Source organism: Petaurus breviceps, unplaced genomic scaffold (genome assembly GCF_028583685.1).
Source record: "Petaurus breviceps papuanus isolate PSGF00001 unplaced genomic scaffold, PetGlider_PUasm1.0 76, whole genome shotgun sequence".
Lineage (NCBI taxonomy): Eukaryota > Metazoa > Chordata > Mammalia > Diprotodontia > Petauridae > Petaurus > Petaurus breviceps.
The window spans coordinates 58932300-58957392 of NW_027186473.1; the positions used below are offsets into that span (position 1 = coordinate 58932300).

Here is a 25093-nt window from a genome sequence, read left to right on the forward strand (position 1 = left end):
AAAGTGTTGAAGATGCAAAAAGAAGCAGAAGATAGTCCCTGCCCTCAAGGAGCTTACAATCTAGCGGGGGAGACAACATGCAAACAAATATATACAAAACAAGCTATGTGCAGGATAAGGAATAATAGGGAGAAGGCACTATAATTAAGAAGGGTGAGGGAAGGCTTTCTGTTCCTACCTTTCCAGTCTTATTTTATATAACTGCTGTTACATGTTCCATGTTGTAGCCAATATTAGTTTATCCCCTAAGCTCTGGACTATTCTCCATTCCTTGAATATACTCAAGTCTTTATCTCTGTCCCTCAGAATCTTTATTTCCTTAAAAGCTCAGTTCAGATACTCCCATCTCTATCTACTGAGGCTTCATTGATGCCCTCCCTCCCTTCCCCATTTCTACTTCTGGTTTTTGGTGTTCTCTTTTCCCTCAGATTTTCTTATATTTACTAATTTGTGAGTGGATCACCAATTGCTGTCTTGTACATAGTAAAGCCAGATTGTGAAGAGCCTCAAGCGTATTATTTCTTGAGATAAATAGAACATTGGGTCATTCTGATGGTTGTAAAAATTAAGCTGAAACCATACTTTGTCATGCTCATGCTGATTGATTTTGATTTTGTAATCAGTGGTGTTTAATAACTCCTGTTGATATAAAATTGTTTTCAAAACATTTAACAATTACTTCCTTACCAAATGTTACTTTTGTCTTCCCTAGAATTGAAGGACAGTAAGCAAATCTTATCTATTACCAAAACCTTCAAGGTTGAGAATGTTGGTCTTCTTACCACAACGGTTTCTTCAATGAAGATCAATGGGTATAATTGTCAAGGCTATGGGTTTGAAGTGCTTGGCTGCCGAGAGTTTTCCCTGGATCCAAACTCATCCCGAGAGATCAGCATTGTGTAAGCTTTGGGGACTTAGCAGTATTTCACTTTATGTGGACTATGAACTCTGTCTCTTACAGGAGGAAACCCCAGTAGCAATGGATTTTGAAATCTCTGTATATTGTTTCAAAATATTTGGATCAAGGAATTTTTTTAAAAATCATAGCATATTACTGTGTAGTGTTTTGGGCAAGATATGTGTGACCAGTTATGATGGGTTTGAGCAGATTGAAAAAAAGTCAGATACTTTTTTTTCTTTTTGTATCTCAATGAAACGTGGCCTTTTGGCTTATAGATCCCTCAATTGGTTTTATTTTCGTCATATATAGTTCTTGCTGCTTGAGGAGGGCTCTAGGGTTTACTCTTTATTCCGCATTCTCATAATACCTACAAATAAGAAAGCCAACCAATTTTCCTTGATAGCAGCTATGAGTGGGCATTTTAAAAAATCTCAACAATTCACTTTGTGGTAATCACTAGTTGGACAAACTGAAAAATTGTAGGAAGGAGAATCCTTTTTGTTGAACAAAAATCCATCAAATGACTGCTGACCAATTGCATGAAAATATGGCATGTCATTTTGAAGTGGGCTTTATTGAGACTAGTGGGTCTGTTTTTTTTTTTTTTTTTTTAAATCTGACCACTTTGGGCCACCTTTGTGTTTCTTGATTTCTTCATCCCTAAAATTAGGGGGGAGATAGGGAAATCTGATCATCTAGATTCCTTTTCATATCCTGAATTATCTACATTTGTGGCCACATGCCTTAGTCCATGGCTTGATTTTGCCCATAATCTACTTGAAGGTTTTAGACGGTATCAAGCTGATCCTAAGCAAAATTGTAAAGTTTTTGGGTTTTTTTTGGCTGTTTATTATCTCTGTGATTTATTATCTCTGCTATATAGATGAAGAAACTGAGTCTCAGGAAAGGTCAAATAATTTTTTCATGATTACACAGATAGTGCCTGAGGTTGAACTCAAATGTAAATCTTTTCTGTCAACATTTTTTCCATTACTCCATATTTCCCTATACCACCACATCCTCCTCTGCACCTGTTTCTGGCCCTCATTTAGAATATAGGTTTAGGATTCTAGAATATAGTTTATAGGATTCAGAATTGGACTCTAGAATTGGAAAAAACCTAAGAAGCCATCTAGTCCTATCCTTTCATTTTACACATGAGGAAATTGAACCAATTTAGTGTTTCACATATTTAGTCATAATCGAGTATTTCCTTAGCTGGGCGTTTACATTTTTTTGCATTTTTTTTTTACTCGTTGGGAAAATCTTGCTTTCCTTATTAAAGGCATTTCAGACATCATTAACTAGGGCAAAAGTTTCCCTGAAGTTACTATTCTAAGATTATAGATTTAGAGTTTGGGGGGAGCTTAACAATCATTTAATACAACTTCCTCATTATGTAGGAGAGTAAGCTGGGGCCGAGAAAGATTAAGTGATTCAGTCAGGTCCATGGATTGAAAAAATCTTCCAGCTGAATGTCATTTGAAACCTGACTTATTGCATTTAGAGTGACAGAGAGGAAGAAAGGATATTATGAGGGATACTCTTTTCTCACAACAGCCCCTTTTGTTCCTCTGAGAAGGGTAGAATGAAGGCTCAGTTGGCTAAAACTTGGAAATACTTCAGGTATTGCCAGGGAGCTGTGGCCCCTCGATTACCAGTCTCTTTAGGGATTTGGAGCCTACTATGCACATCATCTTCCCTGCCTGAGCATGGGTCATACCTCTTCTCCCGCTTCCTAGGCTCTTTTTCTCTTCCATGAATCCTAGGTACAGACATTTATAGTAAATTTGATGTTTTATTATTAGTGGTTTATCATATAGCAAATACACCTCTTTACTTTTTTAAAACTGTAATTCATCTTTACATTTCCTAAGCTGTGTTTTTTCTTCTTTTTTACCACTGACACTGATATTTCTGACAGAAATTTCATTTTGGGGTGGGGAAAGGCACATCTTTCTACTTAATGGGACTGCTAACTGAAAGTGTAGCAGTGATGGTGGTTGTGGCTGCTCCATTAAGTCTGTCACCTTAAAAATGAAATGAATTCAGACTAAGACACCAAGATAGCTGGCTTCCAAAATTGGGAGGGTGTATTATTTTTACATATCTGGGGGAGACATAGTTAAGATGAAAAAATGAATTAGATTGACAAAGTATTTAAAGTTCTAGAGAATTATGGTATTGTTGCTTTCTTCATTAGCCCACTGTTGTGTCAAGGCTCCCTTTGGAATTTTGATGATGGACCTTTTCTCAGAATATTTTTAAATGAATAAAATTAAATACAAAGAAAATCAGTTATATTCAAATGAAATTATCAAAATATTAGAAAAACAGGTTCATGGACCCCAGATTAGGGATGCCTCTCCTTGATAATGACATAAAAGAGCCCTCAGGATTCTGCAGTGAATAGAAGCTAATGATTCCTTTGGTTGACAGGTTTACTCCTGACTTTACTTCTTCATGGGTTATTCGGGAGCTGACTCTTGTGACTGCTGCGGACCTAGAATTCCATTTTACACTCAATGTCACCCTGCCTCATCACTTGTTACCTTTATGTGCTGATGTCGTACCAGGGCCCAGCTGGGAAGAGTCTTTCTGGAAACTCACAGTCCTCTTTGTCAGGTAAATCTCTGGCTCTCTGTGTCCATAAACTTCCTCTGAATCCCCTTCTCAGGGATTAGAAATTGTCAGGTGAGTACCTGAAGAGTGCATGAACATATGGTGTCCTGGTGTATTGAGTAATCAGAGCATGCAGAATTGACAGTTTTGTATTGCTTTGAGCCTGCTACCATACCACTGGGTATTTAAAAACAGCAATAACCTCTAATTGTTAGTTTTCTTTTTGTTATGAGGACTTAGCACAATAACAAGGGCTTAGTAGACCATGTTCATAGGTGATGAGCCAGTGTAATAGAACTCAATGTTATTTTACCTGTGTACACTAGGAATCTAATTCTTATTTAATCCAGTTATCTGTTTGCTGTCTTCATTCTCTTTGTCCTATCACAACATTTCACTCTTAACCTTTCTTCTCTTCTCCCTACTAAGTTCCCTTTAATTCAGTAATTATCAAGCCCTTATTATGTGTAGGGCACAGCACTTGTAAAAAAAAAATCTCTACTATAACACACCCCTAAAGTGGTTAGCCTTTGCTTGAAGACCTCCATTGAGAGTCTCTGTCTCCCAAGGCATCTCTTTCCCATTTTGGTTTGCTCTGTTAGGAAGTTTTTCCCTTATATCAAACCTAAATTTTCTTCTTTGAAACTACTAGCAGTTGTTCTTAGTTCTTCTTTTCTAGGGCCAGTCAGAACCTTCCTTTGAACTTGCATTTTTCTGGGATGAACCATTTGCTTCCCTTAACTTCTGTGACAATGCATTTTCCTGGTTTTAGTTCAATTTCTGAGTCTCTTTCACTGGCTTCCTTTCCCAGTCTCTTACTGTAATGTTTATCTTGTGCCTTATTTCTCCATATTCCCTTCCTTGGTAGTTCCATCTCCTTGTCTGGGTTCAGCTGTTGTCTCTTATGTATTTGCTTGCCCCCAGATATATCTATAACACTGACCTCTCTTTTCTTAACTCCAAACTTGCATTTCCAGTTTCTGGTTGTCTCAGTGTTTCAGCAGCATTTCCAACCCAGCAAATTGGAAACATAAAAACCAAGTCTTCCTTCTGATTTCTCTGTCACCCTCAAGGATCAAAAATCTGATATTTTTTATTTTTTCCTTGTATTTCTACATTCTGGATTACTTTCACATATAAGCATAGAATAATAAATTTAGATTTGGAAGGGATCTTAGAGATCATTAAACTTGTTCTCATTTTAGCATTCCTTCCTTTCTTTTCCACTGCCACCATCTTGGTATAGGCTGTTGTTACTACTAACTTGGTCTATTTCTGTAGTCTCTTTGCTGGTTTACCTAATTATCTTTCCCCCGATTCAGCCCATTTTAAAATGTCTGCCTGATTAATATTATGCACAAATCTAGTTGTTATTCTTCTACTTATTAACAAAAATTTTCTCTTATGACCTTGAAAAAAAAACCCCAACAAATTTGATCATTTCCTTATTTGGATCACTTTTTTTTTTCTGTATAATGATTGATAGACTGTATTATTTTTTTTTAAGCAAAGCAATTGGGGTTAAGTTTCTGGGTGTGGTGCTAAGTGTCTGAGCCCGGATTCGATCCCCAGGTCATCCTGACACTGGGGCCGGTGCTCTTACTTGCTGTGCTACCTGGCCACCCCGACTGTATTGTTTTTCTGTTCTTCTTCCATCTCTTCTTCCCCTTCCTTCTTTTTTGAGAACTGCCTGTTTGTTTTCTTTGATCATTTATCTGTTACCACTGGCTCTTATTTTTATATATTTGAGTCACTCTCTAACTTGGCTATCTGACCTGAAATCTGCTGCAAAGTTTTTCCCAGTTAAACACTTTCCCTCCTAATTTTTACTGCATTGGTTTCTCTTAGCTTGATATCTAAGGTCCTCTGGGTTCATCTCCACCTCTTACACTTTAGCTCATGCTTTTGCTCTCTGTGTGGCCTATACTCCAACTAAAATGGAGCATTTGTCATTTTTTAAGCCTCTAATGCTCTGTCCCCCTTGTCTTTGCTTTACGTCTCCTCTGTAAGTGAACGGTTATCCTTGTCTTCCTTTCTGCCTTTTGAAAATCCTGCCCCTCCTTCAGAAGCCCAGTCCTACTGACATTTCCAGGGTCCCTTCCCCAAGTTCTTCCTTGTCTCCTCCCACATTGGAAATGATCTTTTCTTCCTCTGCTCTCACATCTCACATTGTAACTCTTACACAAAAAGGAGGGAGGGTGATGATGACTTCATTTTCTCACATTTTTCTGATGTTCCTCTCTAAACTTAGCATGGCTGTACACTAAGCCTTTTCGCCTTGGGTTAGTATCTGCTATAGCTTGTTAAACTGGCATTTCTATCTAGAATCAGGTTTATTTCCATCCTCCAAAGAGGAATTAGACTTAAACAGAGTCTCTCCTTCCTAGGGCAGCCTGCCTAATAGTAACTCTGTAACTACTGTACAGCCTCACAGATCTGTGCGTGTTCATGTCTTATTGCTGATTCTGTGTGTTTTAACTCTGTATCTCTACCAGACCCTAGATGGTGCCTGCTTCCTGCCAAATGAATAAGCCTAAAGTTTTTTCCCAGAGAAATAACACCTATATCTTACATTTATTTTTATTTTTTCAAAACTTGAGCAAATATTTTGAGATATGTTTTAGAGTGGTTAATTTCTTGCGTGGGTTGTTGTAGAAGTTTCATTTAAAGTATCTTGAGATTTAGGCCAGCGTTTAAATATTGCTCTCCATCATGAAGCAAACTTTGTTTTTGTTGTCTTATAGCTGTGTGATTATAAATTTATTGTTTTCTTCCTCAGCTTGTCCCTGTTGGGTGTGATCTTAATAGCTTTCCACCAGGCACAGTACATCTTAATGGAGTTCATGAAGTCCAGACAGAGACACAATCCTATTTCTTCTTCACAACAGAATAGCAGTCCAGTTGATGTAATCAGCCCTGAATCTTACAAGTAAGAATGCTTGTGGTTGTATATATATATATATATTTTTTTCCCATCCCAGAGATTATTCTCTGTGGTGTACGCACAGAGCTTTGCATTTTGAGGTTGGCATAAACTTTTATGTTGGCAGACTTCACTGGCTGACACATAAGTGGTGGGGTTCATTCCTTTGTAATCAGGTGTCTACTAATGGAAATGCTCCATTTTTATTTGTTCTTCTGTTGTCAAAAAAGAGCAGTAGTTTGTGGCAAGTGGGTATTAAGAAGTGGGTAAAACAGAAATCCTTTAGGATTTAGGTATTGGGAGGCAGCTGTGGATTTAGATCCAGAGAGCCTGGGTTGAATTCCCAACCCTTTGTTGAGCTGTGTGACCTTGGGCAAATCACTGCCTCCTTACATTCCATTTCTTTATCTGGAAAATAGGGATAATAATATCTATTACCTTACTGAGTGGCTGCAGGGCTCTGCTTTGCAAACCTTAAGTACCCTGTTCTTATTACTTAAATTATGCCAATGTCACCCATTATAGATTTCCAGATAAAAAGCCACACTTTACAAAATTTGGTTCTGGTTTTTTTTTTGAAGCAACATGTTTTTCCTCTTCAATTCAGAAGCAGTTGCAAGACGTTCCTGGATTCCTACAGCCCCTCTGATAAAGGCAGAGGGAAGAGCTTCCTTTCAGTCAGCGCTCCCCCAAACAGGATCCAAAATGCCACCAAGAGAAGTCCCGCCACATATACCCACACTCAAAAAAAGCATAAGTGTTCTGTGTACTATAGCAAACAGAAAGCCAGCCCAGTGGGGGCCTCTAATGCCAATGGGAACCCTGATGACAAGCAGAGCCTGATTCCTGGAAGTTCAGCATCTGCCCCGAAGGAGGACCCTTGCCCTGAAGCCATCAGTGAGAGCTGGATTAACCTAAAATATGCCAGTGGCCTCAATGTGAACCTGCAAAAGAATTTAACCCTCCCGGGAAACTTTTTGGATAAAAAGGAAAATACCCTGAAAAATAACCTAATTGTAAAAAACCCTTCTTCAGAATGTGATATGAAGGAGGAAATACAAAGATGTATGTTTCCTAAGGAAACTGAACTTAAAACTTCAGAGACTGTATCTGAGCTCAAGGAAAGGGAGCTCTGTCCTCTAAAGACCTCAAAGAAACTGCCTGAAAATCACTTCCCCAAAAACTCACCTCACCACCAGTCAGACTTGCAAGAAATTTCCGGGAAAAATAATGGTAATCTTTCCATTCTTGTGGTAATGAGCTTCCTATTATATCTGTTCCAGATCTGTTTGTAATAAGAGTCTGTTTATGTGTCTTTCTTTTGATTTGGGTTATGGCAGTGGATTTTAAAAAATTTTTTTTTTACACAGAAAGTTGTGGCCAAGATATGACTGTTTAGAACAAGTTTCCTAAGATGGAAAGTTTGAAGCAATATATACTAAGAAAAAATAATATCTGTTGGCTATCATAGACATGAAATATTTGTTTTACATTCGATAGGGTTATGTGATTGATAATATGATTTTTATTTTATAGAGGGGAAGTGGCCACTCCTTTTTCTTTTAATCTCTTGGCTCAGGTTTGCAAATAAGAAAATTTTCTTGCTCACTAAAATGATACAGCATCACCACCAACCATGTCCCTACTGTCTATGTGTCTTCTGTTCTCGGTGTCACTTAATTAAGAGAGGCTACTATTTGCATCAGATGTTTTTAGAATCCCCCCATAGACAGACTCCTTTGAAGACAAACAGACTTGTAATACCAAGACAGACTGCCTTTAAAAAAAATCTACTGTAATTTCTATTTGGCTCTGAAATGATTTCTTTTAGGTCTCAGATGCAACAGTTAGTACATACTTTGAGCTCTTTTGAAATGAAAATATTTCTCGGTAGATTTAAGTCCAATTTCTAGCAGCTTTACAAAGCAGAAAAAAAAATTAACCTGTGAATTTTTTCTGTAGTGAGTCTGTATATTACCCTTTGGAAATAAAATTTTGTAGTTTTGTTCTGTGATTTGAAAAGAGGTGCAAACATATTGTGGAAAGAAATAATTGAGATTGGATGATTTTCTTAGAGCAAAAGCCCAGTCTCTGATGGGGATTTCAAGCATCCTTTAATAGGGCATGTCAATGCTAATTGTGTCTAAGAGGGAGACTCTTAGGATGCTGAGACCTCTGTTTGGTCAGTGCATGTGTATTCCCAGCTCTGAGTGCCCCACTGATGCCCTTAGTTCCAACCTGTTTGCACTGTTTCCCTTGGCAGCAGTGGGCATGCTTGGATTGGATTCATATCTGCAATGTTGACACTGTACACTTGTGTCTTCTCCACCTGTCTGTGTAAGTATGCCCTCTGGAATTATGCTTTTTAAAATTTTATTATATTTTATTTTTTTCCGAAAAAATTCTAAGATAAAATCAGGCTACCTTGCCTATGGACTTTGGGGGTGGGGGAGAAGGACATATTTTTGTTTTTTATTTTTCAAGTAGGAACAATCAGATAGGGTCTGAACTACAAAAGGAGCCTTGGAAAAAAGGTTCTTAAATTCTTGTACTGTTGGTTAAATAAGATGATTTGCAAGCCATTAGCAATGAAAATGGTGGCTGTGAGGAGCCAGCCATTGGTTCACTCAGAGCAAATCAGGCCTAACTAATGTCATCTCCTTTTTTTTTGGGGGGGGGGTAGGAGTGTTGTTAGACTGTGGTAGTGTTTCTCTGATCCATAAACCTAATGTATTCTGAATTTCAGCAACTCCAACGAGTCTCTCATGAAATTCTTGTGAATAATATGGAGACACGTTTACAGGCTGGAAGTATATGGGTTTTTAGGGGGTTGAATCTCTAATTGTGCACAGTTTTAATTGATTTCTGTTAACTCAGAGAACTTGAGTTGTCTTCTTTAAATCCTTTGATCAATGACTCAGGCCTTCTGATGTGGTTTGTAGAATGTTGTAACATATATCCCTGTGAAAAAGACTTAGGTATCTTAGTTGACTGCAAGCTCAAGTGTGACCTGGCTTCCAGAAGAGGTAATGGGAATGGAATGAACATTTATTAAGCACCTACTATGTGCCAGGCAATGTGTACTAAGAACTTTGTGAATATTATTTCATCTCAATTGACATTAATAGATGTATAGTGATCAGAATGAAGGGAGGGATGGTCCCACTGTCCTGTGTAGTACTCTGTCTCTGTTTAATGTATCTTGTCATTTCTGTCACATTCCTTTTAAAGAGCTAGTATCTTCAAAGTATGTCAGGTTAGAAACTGCTGAAGGAACTGAAGAAGAGATGGTTGGGCAGCTGTCCTCAAGTATTGAATGAGCTCTTAGGTAGCAGGTGGGGTTAGAGTGAGGAAGTAGGTAGGAACAGTAGCAAGACATGTACTGAGAGGCATGCACAGCTTGGTAAAAGAAAGAACTTTGCAGTAGTTAAAGCTGTCCAGAAATGAACTTCATTGAGCTGCTTATCACTGGCAGTGTCAGAGAGGGCATTTCTGCATCAGGTAGGATATTACACTGTGAGCCCCTGAAGGTTTCTTCATGCCCACATTCCATAGAAGCTGGTTTCCACTCCTTGACCTATCAGCCAGTATGCCCAGGAAGAAGGATTTGAGGCTAGACATCTTTAGGAAGTGCTTAACCCCTGACAGACTCAGATTTGCACCTTAATTATGATATCATGAAGGGGAAAATGCTTGCTTTCATCGTACCTTATATCATGATATATGTATATTTCTGTGTGCCTTATATATCTGTTAATTGTTAGACTATATATAAAGGTATATATTACACACACATATATATGTATATATTAGAATACAATATATAATATCTATTAGACTATATAGTTCAGATATATGCATGTATGTATATATGTCTGTTTATGTATATCTATTTATCTAATCCAAACCTGTAATTTTATTAGTATGAGAACTTCCAATGTAAAAAACCCCCTCTACTCATACATTAGCAATTCATCAATAATTTGGAGAGTTGCCTAGAGCACTGAAAGCTTTAGTGTCTTGCTCATGGTGAGCAGAGCTTAATATATGTCAGAGGCAGGCCTTGAAGGCAGTCTTCTTAACTCCAAGCCAGCTCACTTTCTAGTATACCACACCACCCATCTGAGTAAATAGGGCTTCAGATTTAACAGTGAGATTAACTGACTATGGCATTGTGAGTCTTTATGATATGGTCTTCTGTCAAGGTAACATATTACTTTGAATGCTTGGTTGATATGTGGGAGCACAGAATTTGGCTGGCGGGTTCAGAAAATCTGCCCTGCCAAGGTCCTGCGTTTGATGGTGTGTCCAATACCTGATGCTTAATGCCAAGGTCTGAGTCAAGCTTGCCGCGTGATTCAGCTAAGCAGCAGTGAAGTAATTAGAGGTGGAAATCTAATAAGCTTTATGGTTTTGGTGTATATCATTATTGTTTTGTTTCCAAGGCAGATTATTTGTATGTTTTTTGTTAAATTTTTAGTGGAATTGACTCTTCTACTATTTAGAATGTCCTCTATACCCTTGTTCTTGTCTCTCTTCCCTCTCTCCTTCTTTAAATATTTTTCATCTTTTTCAGCTAACCCAGGGGTGGGGAACCTGTAGCCTCCGTTGAGGCCACATGTGGTCCTCTAGGTCCTCAAGTGTGGCCCTTTGACTGAACCCAAACTATAAATAAAAGGATTTGTTTTGTAAAACTTAAGACTTGGTCAAAAAGCTGTACCCAAGGACTTAGAGGGCCACATGTGACCTCAAGGCTGCAGGTTCCACATCCCTGAATTGTTCCATTCCTTAATTTGAGCTGACCTTTCCAACATACCCAAATATATGATGAAAACAAAGCTATGGCTCTCCTCTGAGGGAAAAAATGTGCTGCTGGTTACCTCCAGGGAATGACGTTGTTGTCTTCCTTTCCAACCCTTGTGCCCTTAAGGATTTGGAGGCTAGTTTTTTTTCCCATATAGCTTAACTTTCTGATTAAGTGAGAAGAGAATTGTTAAGAATGTGTAGTGATGACTGTGCTTCCATTCTCCGGTTGTTGCTGAGAAACACAGAACATTTTCTGAAGTCAGTCGTAGTCCAAATCCTGACATCTTTCCTCCCTCTGAGATTCCTTCAGGCTCTCCAGCCACAAACTAGTGAATCATATATCAAAATTCACTCTAGCCCTGAAACCTGTTGACAGATTCTTCGATGTTCCTTGTTTTCTTCTCACACTTGTGCCTGGTTCTTATCCTCCAGCCTCCCAAATAGCCATTAGACAGCTAAAATTATGGAACCAGTCAACCCTTCCTAGGAGTTGTGTGTTGATAGATGGGAACAAAGATTGTGGATATTATGTAAGTCTTTTATGCATAATAATATTACTTAATGTGTTAATATCACCAACATCATTATTAGTTAAAATAGTTTTGAAATAAAATAAGACTTTAAATTAGAATAATATATACGTATGCTTGTGTGTTATCCCATATGTGGACCAAACACCTGATAAAAAGGAACAAATGAGTGAATTAGACTTCTGTTTAAATTAAAAATAGTAAAGGATAATGCTTTTCTAACTCATGTCCTAACCTTACAGTACTGCCTGAGCTTGGATGCCTCCAAAAATATGTGAAATGCAAGACTATTTCTGGAACTTGAACCTTGTTTTCATTTATTTATGTGTTCCAGGGGTTTTATGAAGACTGGATGTGTTTCTTAAAACAGAGATGTGATTGATTAACCTTGATGATAAAAATTTAATTACTTGTTCTTCCTATAGATCACAGTTTGATTTGTGGGGTACAGTACATTCATTCTTGTCATCTAAGTTAAAGCTTAAGAGGTTATTTTGAGCTACTGGTTTAAGAAATTCAAGCATTATATAAGATGCTTGCTATGTGCAAGACACTGTATCGACTGCTGGAAATGCAACCTTCAAGCAGCTTACGTTCTAACCAAGGGTAGTCAGCTAGCCTTTTTCCTTAAAGTATGGACAACCCCATCCAATAATTCTAAACTGTGCAGAATTTTTTTTAACATAGGAATGGTAAAATTAAGCAACAAGATTCAGCATAAAAAAAGAAAAAAATAAACCTTTCATTTCAATTTCTGTTCTGTACTGATTATTGGCATCAGAAGGCATTGCTGATTTTCCAGGGTTCTGTGGTTCACTTCTCTTTATTTTTTTGGAAGTGGTCTAGTCCTGAATATTAAATTTGGATTCCTTCACTACTAAGAAACTTTGAGGACCTTTTGAAGAAAAAGAAAGGAAGTTACATTCTTGGCATGAAGAATCCGTTAAACAATGATTTTTTGCATTGATTATATCTATAGGAAAGGAATTATACCTTGTTTGAGGGGAGTATCCATCTGTGGTTTTCCTTTTGTCACCTCTATATTTGTGCCATGGGATGCTTTCTCACTTATAATTTTTGTGTTGCTTGTTTTGTGTCCCTTGCATTCTGCTTTTTCTGTACTTCTTTCTTTTTCTTTTCTCTTTTGGGGATAGTGATTTGGTTTGGGGGTTTTAAATTTTTTTTTGTTTGTTTCTTGCTTTGCTTTTGTGTAATTGTGTTTTATCCAGGTCAAGTAGTGAAAATCATTTAAATTTGAAATCATATATTTGAAAAGGAGTCATATTTTAAAGGTATTTTAAGGGAGAATTAAAGGCTTTCCTTGGGTAACTTGGACTAATAGAGATTCTTACTTTACTCACTGACTTAGTTAAATACCAGTGATAGTCTCATCACAGTTGGAACAGGTTCCATTTATAGGTCAGCGTTTGATTAAAAACCCAGTCCTTTTAAGTGATTATTTTCCACAAGTAACTAATTGTTTCACTTTGGGATCCAGAAATTAGGAAATTTAAGGATTCATATATTCAGAACTAGAAAGGGACCTGAGGTATCATCTTATCCAGCTCCCTCATTTTATAGATGTGTAAAAAACGGGGTATTACTTGCCCAAGATCACACTGATGATGTCAGAGGTGGTTGGTAGAAGGCCCGTTACAGTTGTTGCCCCTCCCTCCAGGGAGTTCTGTACCTAAACCACTCAGGCAGATGACACATTAACCTGCAAAACCACAAGTACTTTTAAGAATGTGGATATGTCTTAGAAATGTAGATATGTCATTCTTTTAAAAAAATTTTTTTTGAAGCATGCTTTTTAAAACTTTATTTTTATTGTGGTATTTTGTATTTTCTTTGTCAATATAGGTAATATGGAAATGTTTTACATGACTTCACATGAATGATTGAAATTAAAGAGCTAGCCTTCCTGAGGACTGGGGAGGGGCTGAGAAGAGAGTGAGAATTGGGAACTCAAAATTTTAAAAATGATTGTACTTGGAAAATAATTGACAAAAAATAAAAATAATTTTTGAAAAAATAAAGTACAAAAAAAGAAATTGAGAATAACTGAGACAAAAAAATCCAATAGTTCTCAGGTTTTTTTTTTTAACTATTAAAACTTTGTTTTGGGTATCAGTTATTTCCCAATATTCCACTCTTTCATTCCTCCTTTGTTTTTTTTTTAAATTAATCTTTTATTTATTCGTTTTTAGTTTTCAACATTCATTTCCACAAGATTTTGATTTATAAATTTTCTCCATCTTTCCCCTACTCCCACTCCAAGATAGCAAGCCTACTGAATACCCCTTCCAACAATCTGCTCTCTCTTATAACCTTCCCCAACCCCACCCCCAACTTTCTAGTAGGGCAAGATGGATTTCTATGCCCCAGTGCCTGTATTTCTTATTTTCCAGTTACATTTAAGAAACAATTTTTTTAAACTTTTGTTTTTAAAACTTTGATTTCCAGATTCTTTCCCTTCTTCCCTCCTCACCCACCCGCACTGGGAAGACAAGCAATTCAATATAGGTTGTACATATGTAGTTATGCAAAACGTTTCCACATAGTACTTATATTGTGAAAGACTAACTATATTTCCCTCCATCCTATCCCACCCCCCACTTATTCTATTTTCTGCTTTGACCCTGTCCCTTTTCAAAAGTGTTTACTTCTAACTACCCTCTCCCCCAGTCTGCCCTCCCTTCTGTCATCCCCCCTCTTTTCCCTTTCCCCCTACTTTCATGTAGGGTAGGGTACCCAAATGAATGTGTATGTTATTCTTTCCTTAAGCCAAATTCAGTGAGAGTAAGATTGACCCATTCCCTTTCACTTTCCTGCTCTTCCCCACCATTGTAACACTTTTCTCTTGCCTCTTATATGCAATAATTGACCCTATTGTATCTCTCCCTTTCTCCTTCTCCCATTATATTCCTCTCTCACCTCTTAATTTTATTTTTTTAGATATCATCCCTTTCTATTCAACTAATCCTGTGTCTGTCTATGTATACATGTACATACAAATAAACACACTCACATATATATTTATACACACATATACCCTCATATACATACACATATATGTATGTATACATGTATATACATACATATTCCCTTCAACTATCCTCATACTGAGAAAAATCTCATGAGTTACAGTTATCATTTTTTCCATGTAGGAATGTAAATAGTTCAACTTTAATAAATTCCTTAAATCTTTTTCCTGTTTACCTTCTCATGCTTGTCTTGCTTCTTGTATTTGAAAGTCATATTTTCTGTGCAGCTCAGGTTTTTTCATCAAGAATACTTGAAAGTCCTCTATTTCATTGAATGACCATATTTTCCCCTGAAGCCTTATACTCAGTTTTGCTTGGTAGATGATTCTTGGTTTTAATCCTAGCTCCTTTGACCTCCAGAATATCATATTCCAAGCCCTTCTGTCCCTTAGTGTAGAAACTGCTAGATCTAGTGTTATCCTGATTATGTTTCCACAATACTGAAATTGTTTCTCCCTGACAGCTTGTAATATTTTCTACTTGACCTGGGACCTCTGGAATTTGACTATAATATTCTTAAGAGTTTTCTTTTTAGGATCTTTTTCAAGAGGCTATCAGTGAATTCTTTCAATTTCTATTTTGCTCAGCTCTGGTTCTAGAATATCAGGGCAATTTTCCTTGATAATTTCTTGAAGGATGATTTCTAGGCTCTTTTTTTGGTAATGGCTTTCAGGTAGTCCAATAATTTTTAAAATTATCTCTCCTGAATCTGTTTTCCAGGTCAGTGGTTTTTCCAGTGAGATATTTCACATTGCCTTCTAATTTTTCATTTGTTTGGATCTGTTTTATCTTGATTTCTCATAAAGTCATTAGCTTCTATTTGCTCCAATCTAATTTTGAAGGAATTATTCTCCAGTGAGTTTTTGAAATTTCTTTTACATAAGGGCAATTCAACTTTTTTAGGCATTCTTCTCCTCATTTGCTTTTTGGGCCACTATTGCCAATAGACTATAGTCTATTTTTTAAGGTGTTATTTTCTTCAGTATTTTTGGGGGTCTCCTTTAGCAAGCTGTTGACTCACTTTTCATGATTTTCTTACATCATTCTAATTTCTCTCCCCAATTTTTCTTCTACTTCTCTTACTTGATTTTCAAAATCCTTCTTGAGCTCCTCCATGGCCTGTAATCAGTTCAAATTTTTCTTGGAAGCTTTTGATGCAGAAGTTTTGAATTGGTTGTCTTCTTCTGGTTCCATGTTTTGATCCTTTTTGTCCCCCAAAAAGGATTCTGTGGTCTGATTGTGCTTTCTCTGCTTGTTCATCTTGCCAGCCAATTACTTGACTTTTTGCCACGGTAGAACTCTGTTTCCAGAGTGGAGAAAAACTGTGTCCCAAATTGCTGGGGTTTTCACAAATGTCAGAGTTATGAGGACTGTACCCTCTCTACAGCCACCACAAGCTCTGGCACACTGACATTTCTCACCCCAGGTCCTCCACCCAGAACAGTGATATAGGTCCAAGCAGGTCAAGGCAAGAACGATTAACATCTGAATGGTCACTTGGTCCCCTTAGGATCTGAAGGCCAGGAGCTTGAGGCAGCCATGTTTCCCCAGAGGCAGCAACTGCATCCTTGGGGCAGGGACCAGACCACACTCTTCTCTCACCCAGTTCCGACAGAGTTCCCTACTGACCTTTTACTTTTTCTTTGGAGTTTATTACTGCCACAGCTGCCATTCACTCTTCTGAAGTTTGCTCCGGGTGGTTTGTGCCACTGGTTGGGGCCACCCTGGGTCTGGGCCCACGTGGCTCATGCAGGACTGCTCAGGCCCCAGCCCAGTGCCATAGACCCATCTTATCTGCCTGCCAGGCTGCCTTCAGCAGGAGATTTGTTTTCTCTGTCAATTTGTGGATTCTGTAGCTCTAAAATTTGTTTAGATTCATATTTTACAGGTATTGGAGGTAGTTGGTGCAGGAACTTAAGCAAGTTCCTGCTTTTACTCTGCCATCTTGGCTCTGCCCACCAATATGTCATTCTTTAAGAGTCAGTTTTATTTCATGAAGGATAGTCTTCCTATAATTCTAAATTCTGCAAGATCTTTCCAAGAGGGGAACTTTTTTTTTTCTATTTGAAAAATTTTTTTTACTTTTAGTTTACAACATTCTGTTGTAAATCCCTTGAGTTCCAGATTTCCCCCCCTCCCCCCATGGTGGCATGCAATCCTATGTAGGTTCTACAAATACCTTCACATTAAACACTAGTGAAGTTGTAAAGAAGAATCATAACCAATGGAATAAACAACAAGAAAGAAGGAACAAAACAAAACAAAAGAGAGCAAGTAGTTTGCTTCAATCTGCATTCAGACTTTGTAATTTTTTTCTCTGGATGTGGCTAGCCCTTTCCATCATGAGTCTTTTGGAGTTGTCTTATAATCTTGCATTGCTGAGAGGAACCCAGTCTATCAAAGTTAGTTGTCAGAGATACATGGGTTTGTAATTGTGTACAAATTCTCCTGGTTCTGCTCTCCTCACTCATCATCAATTTATATGTCTCTCCAGGTTATTATGAAATCTGTCTGTTCCTCATTTCTTATAGCACAATAGTATTCCATTACATTCATATACCAGACATGTTTAGCCATTGCACAACTTATGGGCATCCCCTTGATTTCTAATTCTTTGCCACCACAAAAATAGCTGCTATTAGTATTTTTATACATACGGGACATTTTACCACTTGTATAATCTCTTTGGGATACAGCCCTAGAAGTGGTATTGCTGGGTCAAAGGGTATGCACTTTTTATAGCCCTTTGGGCATAGTTCCAGATTGCTCTCCAGAATGGTAGGAAGGTTCACAACTCCACCAACAATGCATTAGTGTTCCAATTTTTCCACATCCTCTCCAGCATTTATCGTTTCTCCCTGTTTTGTCATCTTAGCCAGTCTGACTGGTGAGATGTGGTAAAGAGGGAAGCTTTCAAAGAGATGATTCTTTGGGCTTCTTTGGTTCTAGTACTTAACAAACTATACTAACAGGAGTTTTTTTTCCTTTATTATTTGTAGTTGTGTTTGTCCTTCATTCTCAAAGAGGAACATGACATTAGGAAAATGATAATATGACTTGCAGTTGACTTGGATTTGAGTGAGGGAAGGCTGGCCTTAATTATTAAAAGTACATTGAAGTCTCATCATATTGAATTTAAAACTTACTAGAAATTAAAATTGGAATTTAAATAGTGTGTGCATACACATAGGCAGGTTAGGTCTGGGTATTCCACTCAATGAGAATATGTTGCAGAATGGATATGAAGTTCTAGGATGAAGGAATAAATGGATTAAAAAAAAGCATTTTTTAAACATTTGCTCTATGCCAGGCAGTGTGCTAAGAACTGGGGCCATAAAAATGAAAAAAGAAGAGAATCCTTGTCTTCAGAGAGCATACACTCTAACAGGAGAAGACAGCATGTGTGGCCAGTAGTAGCCAAGGAAGGTTGCTTTTGTTGGGGGGGGGGGGTCACAGGGTTAGTGTATGGAGTTGTAAGACAATTTATCAAAGTACTGTTTTTCCAGCAATGGTTATATTGATTGGATTTGATTACTGTTGCCACAGGAGGTAGAATGGTAGATAGAAAAAGACCCTCATTCCGTGTCATAGACTTATAGGTGGAAAAGTTTATTAGAGGCGGTATAGTTCAGCCTTTTCATTTTACAGATGAGTAAACTGAGGATTTTAGATGTTAAGTGACTTTCCCGTGGTGGTAGAGGTAATATATTTATTCCCTTAGTCTAGGGAATAAATAGCTAGAGAGCCAGATGGCATAGTATATAAAGCATTGGATTTGGGAGTCAGCAAAACCTTAGTTCCAGGCCTATCTCAGACCCTTAGACTGGGCATATCTGGGCAAGCTATGTGACTGGGCAATGCTCTTAATCTTGGCCTGAGTTTCCTCGTCTATAAAATGAGGATCATAACAGCACCTACCTCCCATGGTTATTGTGAAGATCATATTTGTAAAGTGCCAAGCTTAAAGGGCTATCATCACCTTTATCTTCAGCAACACCCCCCCCCCACTTCAGTATGTGAGCTTCTCTCCATGCTGAATGTTATGTTGTGATTCGAATTGTGCAAAGTTTTACACATGGGAAGACTATTGAGTATGAGGAATAAGGAAAGGACGCTGTACTAACTCTAGCTCATTTGATGTTCACTTCAACCCTGGGAGGCAGGTACTATTTATTATGACTCCAGTTTTACAAATGAGAGAAGTGAGGCATCAGAGGTTGAGTGACTTGCCCAGGGTTATATGCTAGTAAAAATCTCTATTTGTACTTTGGTTTTCCAGATTTCAGACCCAGTCCTCTATTCCCTGTATCACCCATAACAAGGGGGACATTTACAGTGGCCCCTAGGGGTCCAAGAGGAGGAGTGATGTATGCTAGGGCTCGGAAATTAAACAGTTGTCAGTTCCTGTGATCATGGATTTGGAGCTTGTAAAGAACCTTAGAAGTTGTCTTGGCATAATCTTACCTGACTCTCCTTGTTCTCTGGCATCCCATCCCCCCCTGCAAAAAAAAAAAGCTTACATCCTAGTTTTTATCATTTTGTGAGCTGTTTTATAATATTTGCAGCCAAAATACTATCCTGTTAAATTATTCTGCCAGATATTTTGGCTTTTTGGTAGTCTGGACCTGAGATTTAGTCAGTGTGTACTCTCTGTACTTGTTGTTCAGTTGTGTCTGACTCTTTGTGACTGCTTTTGGCATTTTCTTGACAAAGATACTGGAGCAGTTTGCCATTTCCTTCTCCAGCTCATTTTACAGATGAGGAAACTGAGGCAAATAGGTTTAAGTGATGCCCCCAGTCCCACAGTTAGTGAGTGTGTGAGGCCGGATTTGAACTCTTATCTACCGTGCCGCCTTCAATAATATTACAAGTCATTAACTAAGCAGGCAGTGAGGGCTCAAGTAACTTGCCTGTAGCCTTGACAGGGGTGGGGAACCTGTGACCTTGAGGCCACTTGTGACCTTCTAGGTCCTCTGGTCTGGCCTTTTGACTGAGTTCAAATTTTATAGAACAAATTCTTTTATTAAGAGGATTTATTTTGTGAAGTTTGGATTCAGTCAAAAGGCCACACTTGAGGACTCAGAAGGCTACATGTGGCCTCAAAGCCATAGGTTCCCCACCGCTGGCCTAGGAAGTGTCAGAGGTAGAATTTTAAACTTTACCAAGCTCTCTTGACTCCAGAGATGACCCTTTATACCATATGACCTATTTTTATTATTTATTTTTTAAAAATGTAACATTTATTTTACTTTTTTTTTTTTTTAGTTAAAACATTTATTTTCCTTCCTACTTCTGAGAATGGGGGTGGGGAACCTCTTATAGTAAATAGGCTGTGTGACTTTTACACAGAGTAGGTAAAATTTGTAATATTGTTAAGAGAATGCTTATCTCCCAAAACAAAAATGTTTACTATTTATGAACTGGGCTTTAACATAAAAACCTGAATAACTTTTAAGTAGCTTATGCTATTTGCCTGCTTGTTATTCCATAGAGCAACAGAATCTTCTATTACTTTTCAAAAACTTTTCTGAATTCGGATGTTGAATTCATTGGAAGTATTTCTCCTTTAAATGTTTAGGGTATTGTTTCCTATAGATTACACTTGGACCAACCTAATAAACATTTTTTAGAGCTAGGTTTTAGGGGGTCCCATCCAAGGCCAAAAACAATTACAGCTTTATTTCAATATAATTGTTTTTCTTTCTAATCCTATGTATTTTATTTTATACAATTAAAAACATTCTGAGAGGGATCCATTGGTTACATCACGCTGTTGGGGTGGAGTGGGGTGGGGGGTCACTGACACTAAAAAAGATCAAGAAACTGCTCTTCTCTAGTTCCTTCATTTTACGGGTGAAAAAAACTGAGTTCCAGATCGGTAAATGACCTGTTTAAGGTAACAAGACTAGTTAATGGCAGGGCTACTAGACTAGATTAGCAAACAAGGTAATGGGACTAGGTAGTGACTGGATTTTGATAGACTTCCCCCAATATGCCTTTACCCCCTCTTTATAGATTACTTGAGATTTTTAATTGTGAAGGGGCTTTTAGATGTTTTTTTCTCCATTAGAAAAAAATGTGGGGGCAGCTAGGCGGCACAGTGAATAGAGAGTATCAGGACTGGAGTTCAGAAGTGGCCTCAGACACTTGAGACACTAGCTGTGTGACCTTGGGCAAGTCCCTTAACCCCAACTGCCTTGCTTTCCATCCTCCCAAAGATAAAAATAAAAATCTGAATAAATTCAGCAAAATTCTTTACTTGGTGCTTAATCTTGGTTATGAATATAAGGCATCAGATAGGAAGGATTATAAATAGTAAAAGGCATTTTAAAATGTAAGTTATGTAAGAAGGGAGCATTTTTTAAAGTAATGCAGCTTCCAGATTCTGAGAGAGAAAACATTTTGAAAACAAGTGAAATTGAAACTGTATCCAGGTTATATTTCTTATCCACCTCACGATGTATTACACTATATTCTTGTCCCAACTATAGCAGGGCACAGAGGTAGTAAGTTTCTATTTACATAGTGATACAGACTTTTTACAGAACATAATAGCCTGAGGCTGTGAGGCAGAAACAGGTATTTTTTTGTTTTACAATCAATATTATCACCCTGTGATCCAGTGTGGGACCCAGGACTAGAACTCTGAACACCTGGCTCCATTTGCTGAGGGTGGATATAATTCTCCATCATAATCTATGGATAAGGCATCCCACTCCCTTGCTCCTACCCCCACTTTCTTATGTATTAGATGATGTGTGATGATTAGTTCTTATGTATTTCTAAGTAATAATTACTTAAAATTCCCATATTTTTTCTCTCAAATATTTAAAAAATATTCTTAACTTAATGTGAGAAAATAAGCAAATAAACCTATGAGAAACAAACCAAAATCCCTAGCCCATGACAATGTAAAACTAAACAAATTATCAGAAGAGCAAATAGAATTATTTTAGTTATTGTTGTTTTGTGTCCTCTTCCTTGTTTTCTTTACTTCTTTATATCATGGTACTTAGTTTGTATGTGGTTCTGGTTCTGCTAATTTCATTAAGCACCATCTTATCCCAGTGTGAATCATTTATTGTTTCTGTGGCTTTAGAGTATTCTGTTAGTAGATCATAATTTACTTAGCCATTCTCCAATTGGTGGACAATGTGAGTGGTTTCTAATTTTTTTTCCTGTTTTAAATAGAGCATTTATTTTTTTAAATAAATAAGCTTTTTTCAGTTTCATGATATTTGGAAGAAGGTCCTAGCAAATGTAATGACTGGTTCAAAAGTGGGAATCAGTTTTGTAACTCTTCTATAGTGGCTTTCATGATTTTTTCACTGCCTTAAGCCTTCAACCCAGACAACAATTTATTAGAGTGCCTGTTTACCCACAGCCAACATTGGATTTCTTGGATTTCATTTTTTTCAATCAGCCTAGTAATCAGGAGGTAATATGGTGTCTTACAGGTGTTTGTTTGGCAGTTCTCTGATTATTAGGGGATTTGAATATAGTCTCATGTATTAACCAGCACGTAGATTTATTTCCTCCTATGTAAATTGTCTGTGTCCTTAAACTATTGTTCCATTAGGGAAGTTTTTGTTGTTAGTTTTGTATGTGTGCATCAGTTCTTTATATAAATTCTGGATATCAAACTGTTAACTGATATATTTATTGCAAATATTTTTTCCTATTTCATTGATCATTTTCTCTTTTCTTTTCCCAATATCAGATGGGTTTAAATTTTTATTTAGTGCTTTCAAATTTGCTCTTCAGTACTGTTAAGCTGAGAGTGGCCCAGCCATCATCTGATCAGGTTAAAACAAGGAAAGATATATGTTATAGGAGTCAAGTAATATGACCGGGAGGAAACTGACTCCTGGAAAATGAATTGAATTGATTACTCAAATATTGAATCATTTTTATTTGTTTAAGGGAATAACCAGCAAATGGCTATTAAGAATGAAGTAGAAAGTTGTGAAACTTTGAAAAAACAGGTTGATGCCAAACCTTCCTCAGAAAAGAAGATTCACAAAACACCTAAAGAAGATACATGTGGAAAACAGGACATCCCTTCTTCAATCGAGGTCTGTATTCAGCTTTTCTCTCCTACTCCAAAGAAATTTTCAATTTAGTTTTTTTTTTTTTTTAAGTTAAGGGTGATACAGACACAGACTTGGTTGGTGCCTGTAGCTTTAAGAAAGAATGTAGGCATTTGTGTATTACCTTTCAAGGCTTGTAGAGAGCTTTTCAAAAGTTGCTTTTCTGTTATCTTATTTGGGCTACTTAAATTCATAATAAAAATGTTGCATTTTCTTCATTTGATAAGTATGTGCCATATTGTGTACTCTCAATGGGAGACAAGGACCTTGCCCTCTAGGAAATTGCTGTGTGAAACATTTAAGTGAATTGTACAACCTGGTGTCTGATCAAATGCCAACCTGATTGGGATAGATAGATACTAATCCGTGGGAAAGTTTATAGAGGGAAAAATCATTGTGTGTTGGAATGAATGCACATTAATTATTGGAACCAGTAGCACTGGAGAGCTCTGATGGCTAAAATTTAGAGATTCAGAAAGGAGGGAATTTAGAGATTCAGCAGACATAGGTGTGAATCTTGATGGTGTTAGTAGTTCTGTGGCAGTGAATAAGTCACTTACTTTCACTGAGCCAGAATCTCCACATCTGTAAAGTAGGGTTAAGGGGGGATGAGATCCCTGGCTCTATCTGCCTCCCTCGCTTGTTGTGAAGAAAGAACTTTGTCAATCTTTGGAACTAACTAGGGAAATGGGAGCACTTGTGTTGATGATATGTCGATGATGCTGAACATGAATATATTAATGTGGTGTGGAGACATTAAATGACTTGTTAGAGGATGGTGAAGGAACAAATATGAGCAAGTAGAGAATTCATGTTGAAAAGTAGTAAATAATAAGATTGAGGAAAGTAATGTGATGCCAAATGATAGAGGGCCTTGATCGCCAGACAAAGGAGTTTAGAATTTTGTTTCTTATGGGGCCAGTAAAGGTTTTTGAACAGTTCTGCAAGTCAGTCAAAAAGTATTTAGTAAGCACCTACTGGGATATGCTAGGATACAGAAAAGGGCAAAAAATAGTCCTTATCTTGAGGGAACTCACAATCTAATGGGGGAGACAACATGCAAACCTCCATATGCCAGAAAGATATTATATGGGATAAATTGGAAATAACAAACAGGGGGAAGGCACTTGCAGGCAATGTTTTAGGAAGATATTCAGGATGGATTAGAAGAGGGAAGAGATAATACAGGGACACTGGGAGGCGTAAAGTGATGGGAGCCTTGATGAGGGTTGTCACAGGGAAGACAGGTAAGGAAGGGACGCATCTGAGAAACATTTTTGAGAAAAAATCAACAGGACTTGGTGTGACTAATTGGCTGCAGAAGTGAAGAAAAGCAAGCATTCGTTTTTCAAAAATTTCTTTGCATACATCTGTACAGATAGCTACCAAGTCTTGAGCCTGTGTGTAATTGGCAGAATGAACGGGAGCATGAAGAGAAGTTGGGAAACCAGGAGAGAATGCTGATTTGTGGAGCAAATGGACTTGAATGGTCTTTCATCACACACACATTTTTCTTTTCAGAGGAAGGCCCTGAGGCCAAGAGAGGATACTGACTTAGTCACTTGCCTAAGGTCACATAGGTAGTGACGATGGATCTGGGGTTATGGAAAGACATTCAGATTCAAAATATCCAGTAGGCAGTTGAAGACACATTGAAGACTATAGCTTAGGTGAAAGATTAAGGTTCTAGATTTAGGAATCATCTACTTAGTGGTGACAGCTGAAGCAATTAAAACAGGTGAACTATCTGAATGTTAAGAAAGTGAAGGACAGAGCAGAGTCTTAAAGAAGAGAAATAGTTGGCAGGTGATGAGAAGAAGAGGATCAAAGATGAGAGATATCCTTCTTTGGGATAGAAAGATCACCAGGAAATTGTCATAGAATTAACTGTAGATTAAACAAAAATTACAGGGTTGGATACCATAGAATCTCAGAATTGGGAAGGACCTCAAAGAAAGTTGTTCCAACCCATATCTGAGCAGGAAGCCCTTTTGAGATCCCCAAGTAGTCTTCCTTTCTCTGCTTTTGACTTCCATCAAAATAATGAAGAGTGAAGTGAGCAGAATCAAGAAAACATTGTATACAGGAGTAGCAGTACTTTTTTAAGAACAACTTTCAGTCATCAAGTCATTTTGACTATTATAAATACCCAAATCAACTACAAGGGACCTATG

The 25093-nt window shown here is 37.6% G+C and overlaps 1 protein-coding gene and 1 long non-coding RNA gene across 11 annotated transcripts in view; one reads left to right on the plus strand and one right to left on the minus strand.

Moving 5' to 3' along the window:
• TMEM131L (transmembrane 131 like) overlaps positions 1–25093 on the plus strand; it is a 170046-nt gene that overhangs the window by 121494 nt on the left and 23459 nt on the right. For all 4 annotated transcript variants that reach the window (XM_069105579.1, XM_069105580.1, XM_069105581.1 and 1 more), the window contains 5 exons: positions 713–899; positions 3341–3526; positions 6303–6452; positions 7054–7679; positions 22753–22904. In XM_069105579.1, coding sequence (XP_068961680.1) covers positions 713–899; positions 3341–3526; positions 6303–6452; positions 7054–7679; positions 22753–22904 — 1301 coding nt within the window. The remainder of the gene's footprint in view (positions 1–712; positions 900–3340; positions 3527–6302; positions 6453–7053; positions 7680–22752; positions 22905–25093) is intronic.
• LOC138175170 (uncharacterized) overlaps positions 1–25093 on the minus strand; it is a 102021-nt gene that overhangs the window by 10469 nt on the left and 66459 nt on the right. For 5 of the 7 annotated variants that reach the window (XR_011171907.1, XR_011171908.1, XR_011171909.1 and 2 more), the window contains one exon: positions 13391–13502. The exons of 1 other annotated variant lie outside the window; for it this stretch is intronic. This is a non-coding gene — a long non-coding RNA (uncharacterized lncRNA). Of the gene's footprint in view, positions 1–13386; positions 13503–25093 lie in introns of all 7 variants that reach the window. One more of the 7 variants, XR_011171910.1, reaches the window with a different exon arrangement.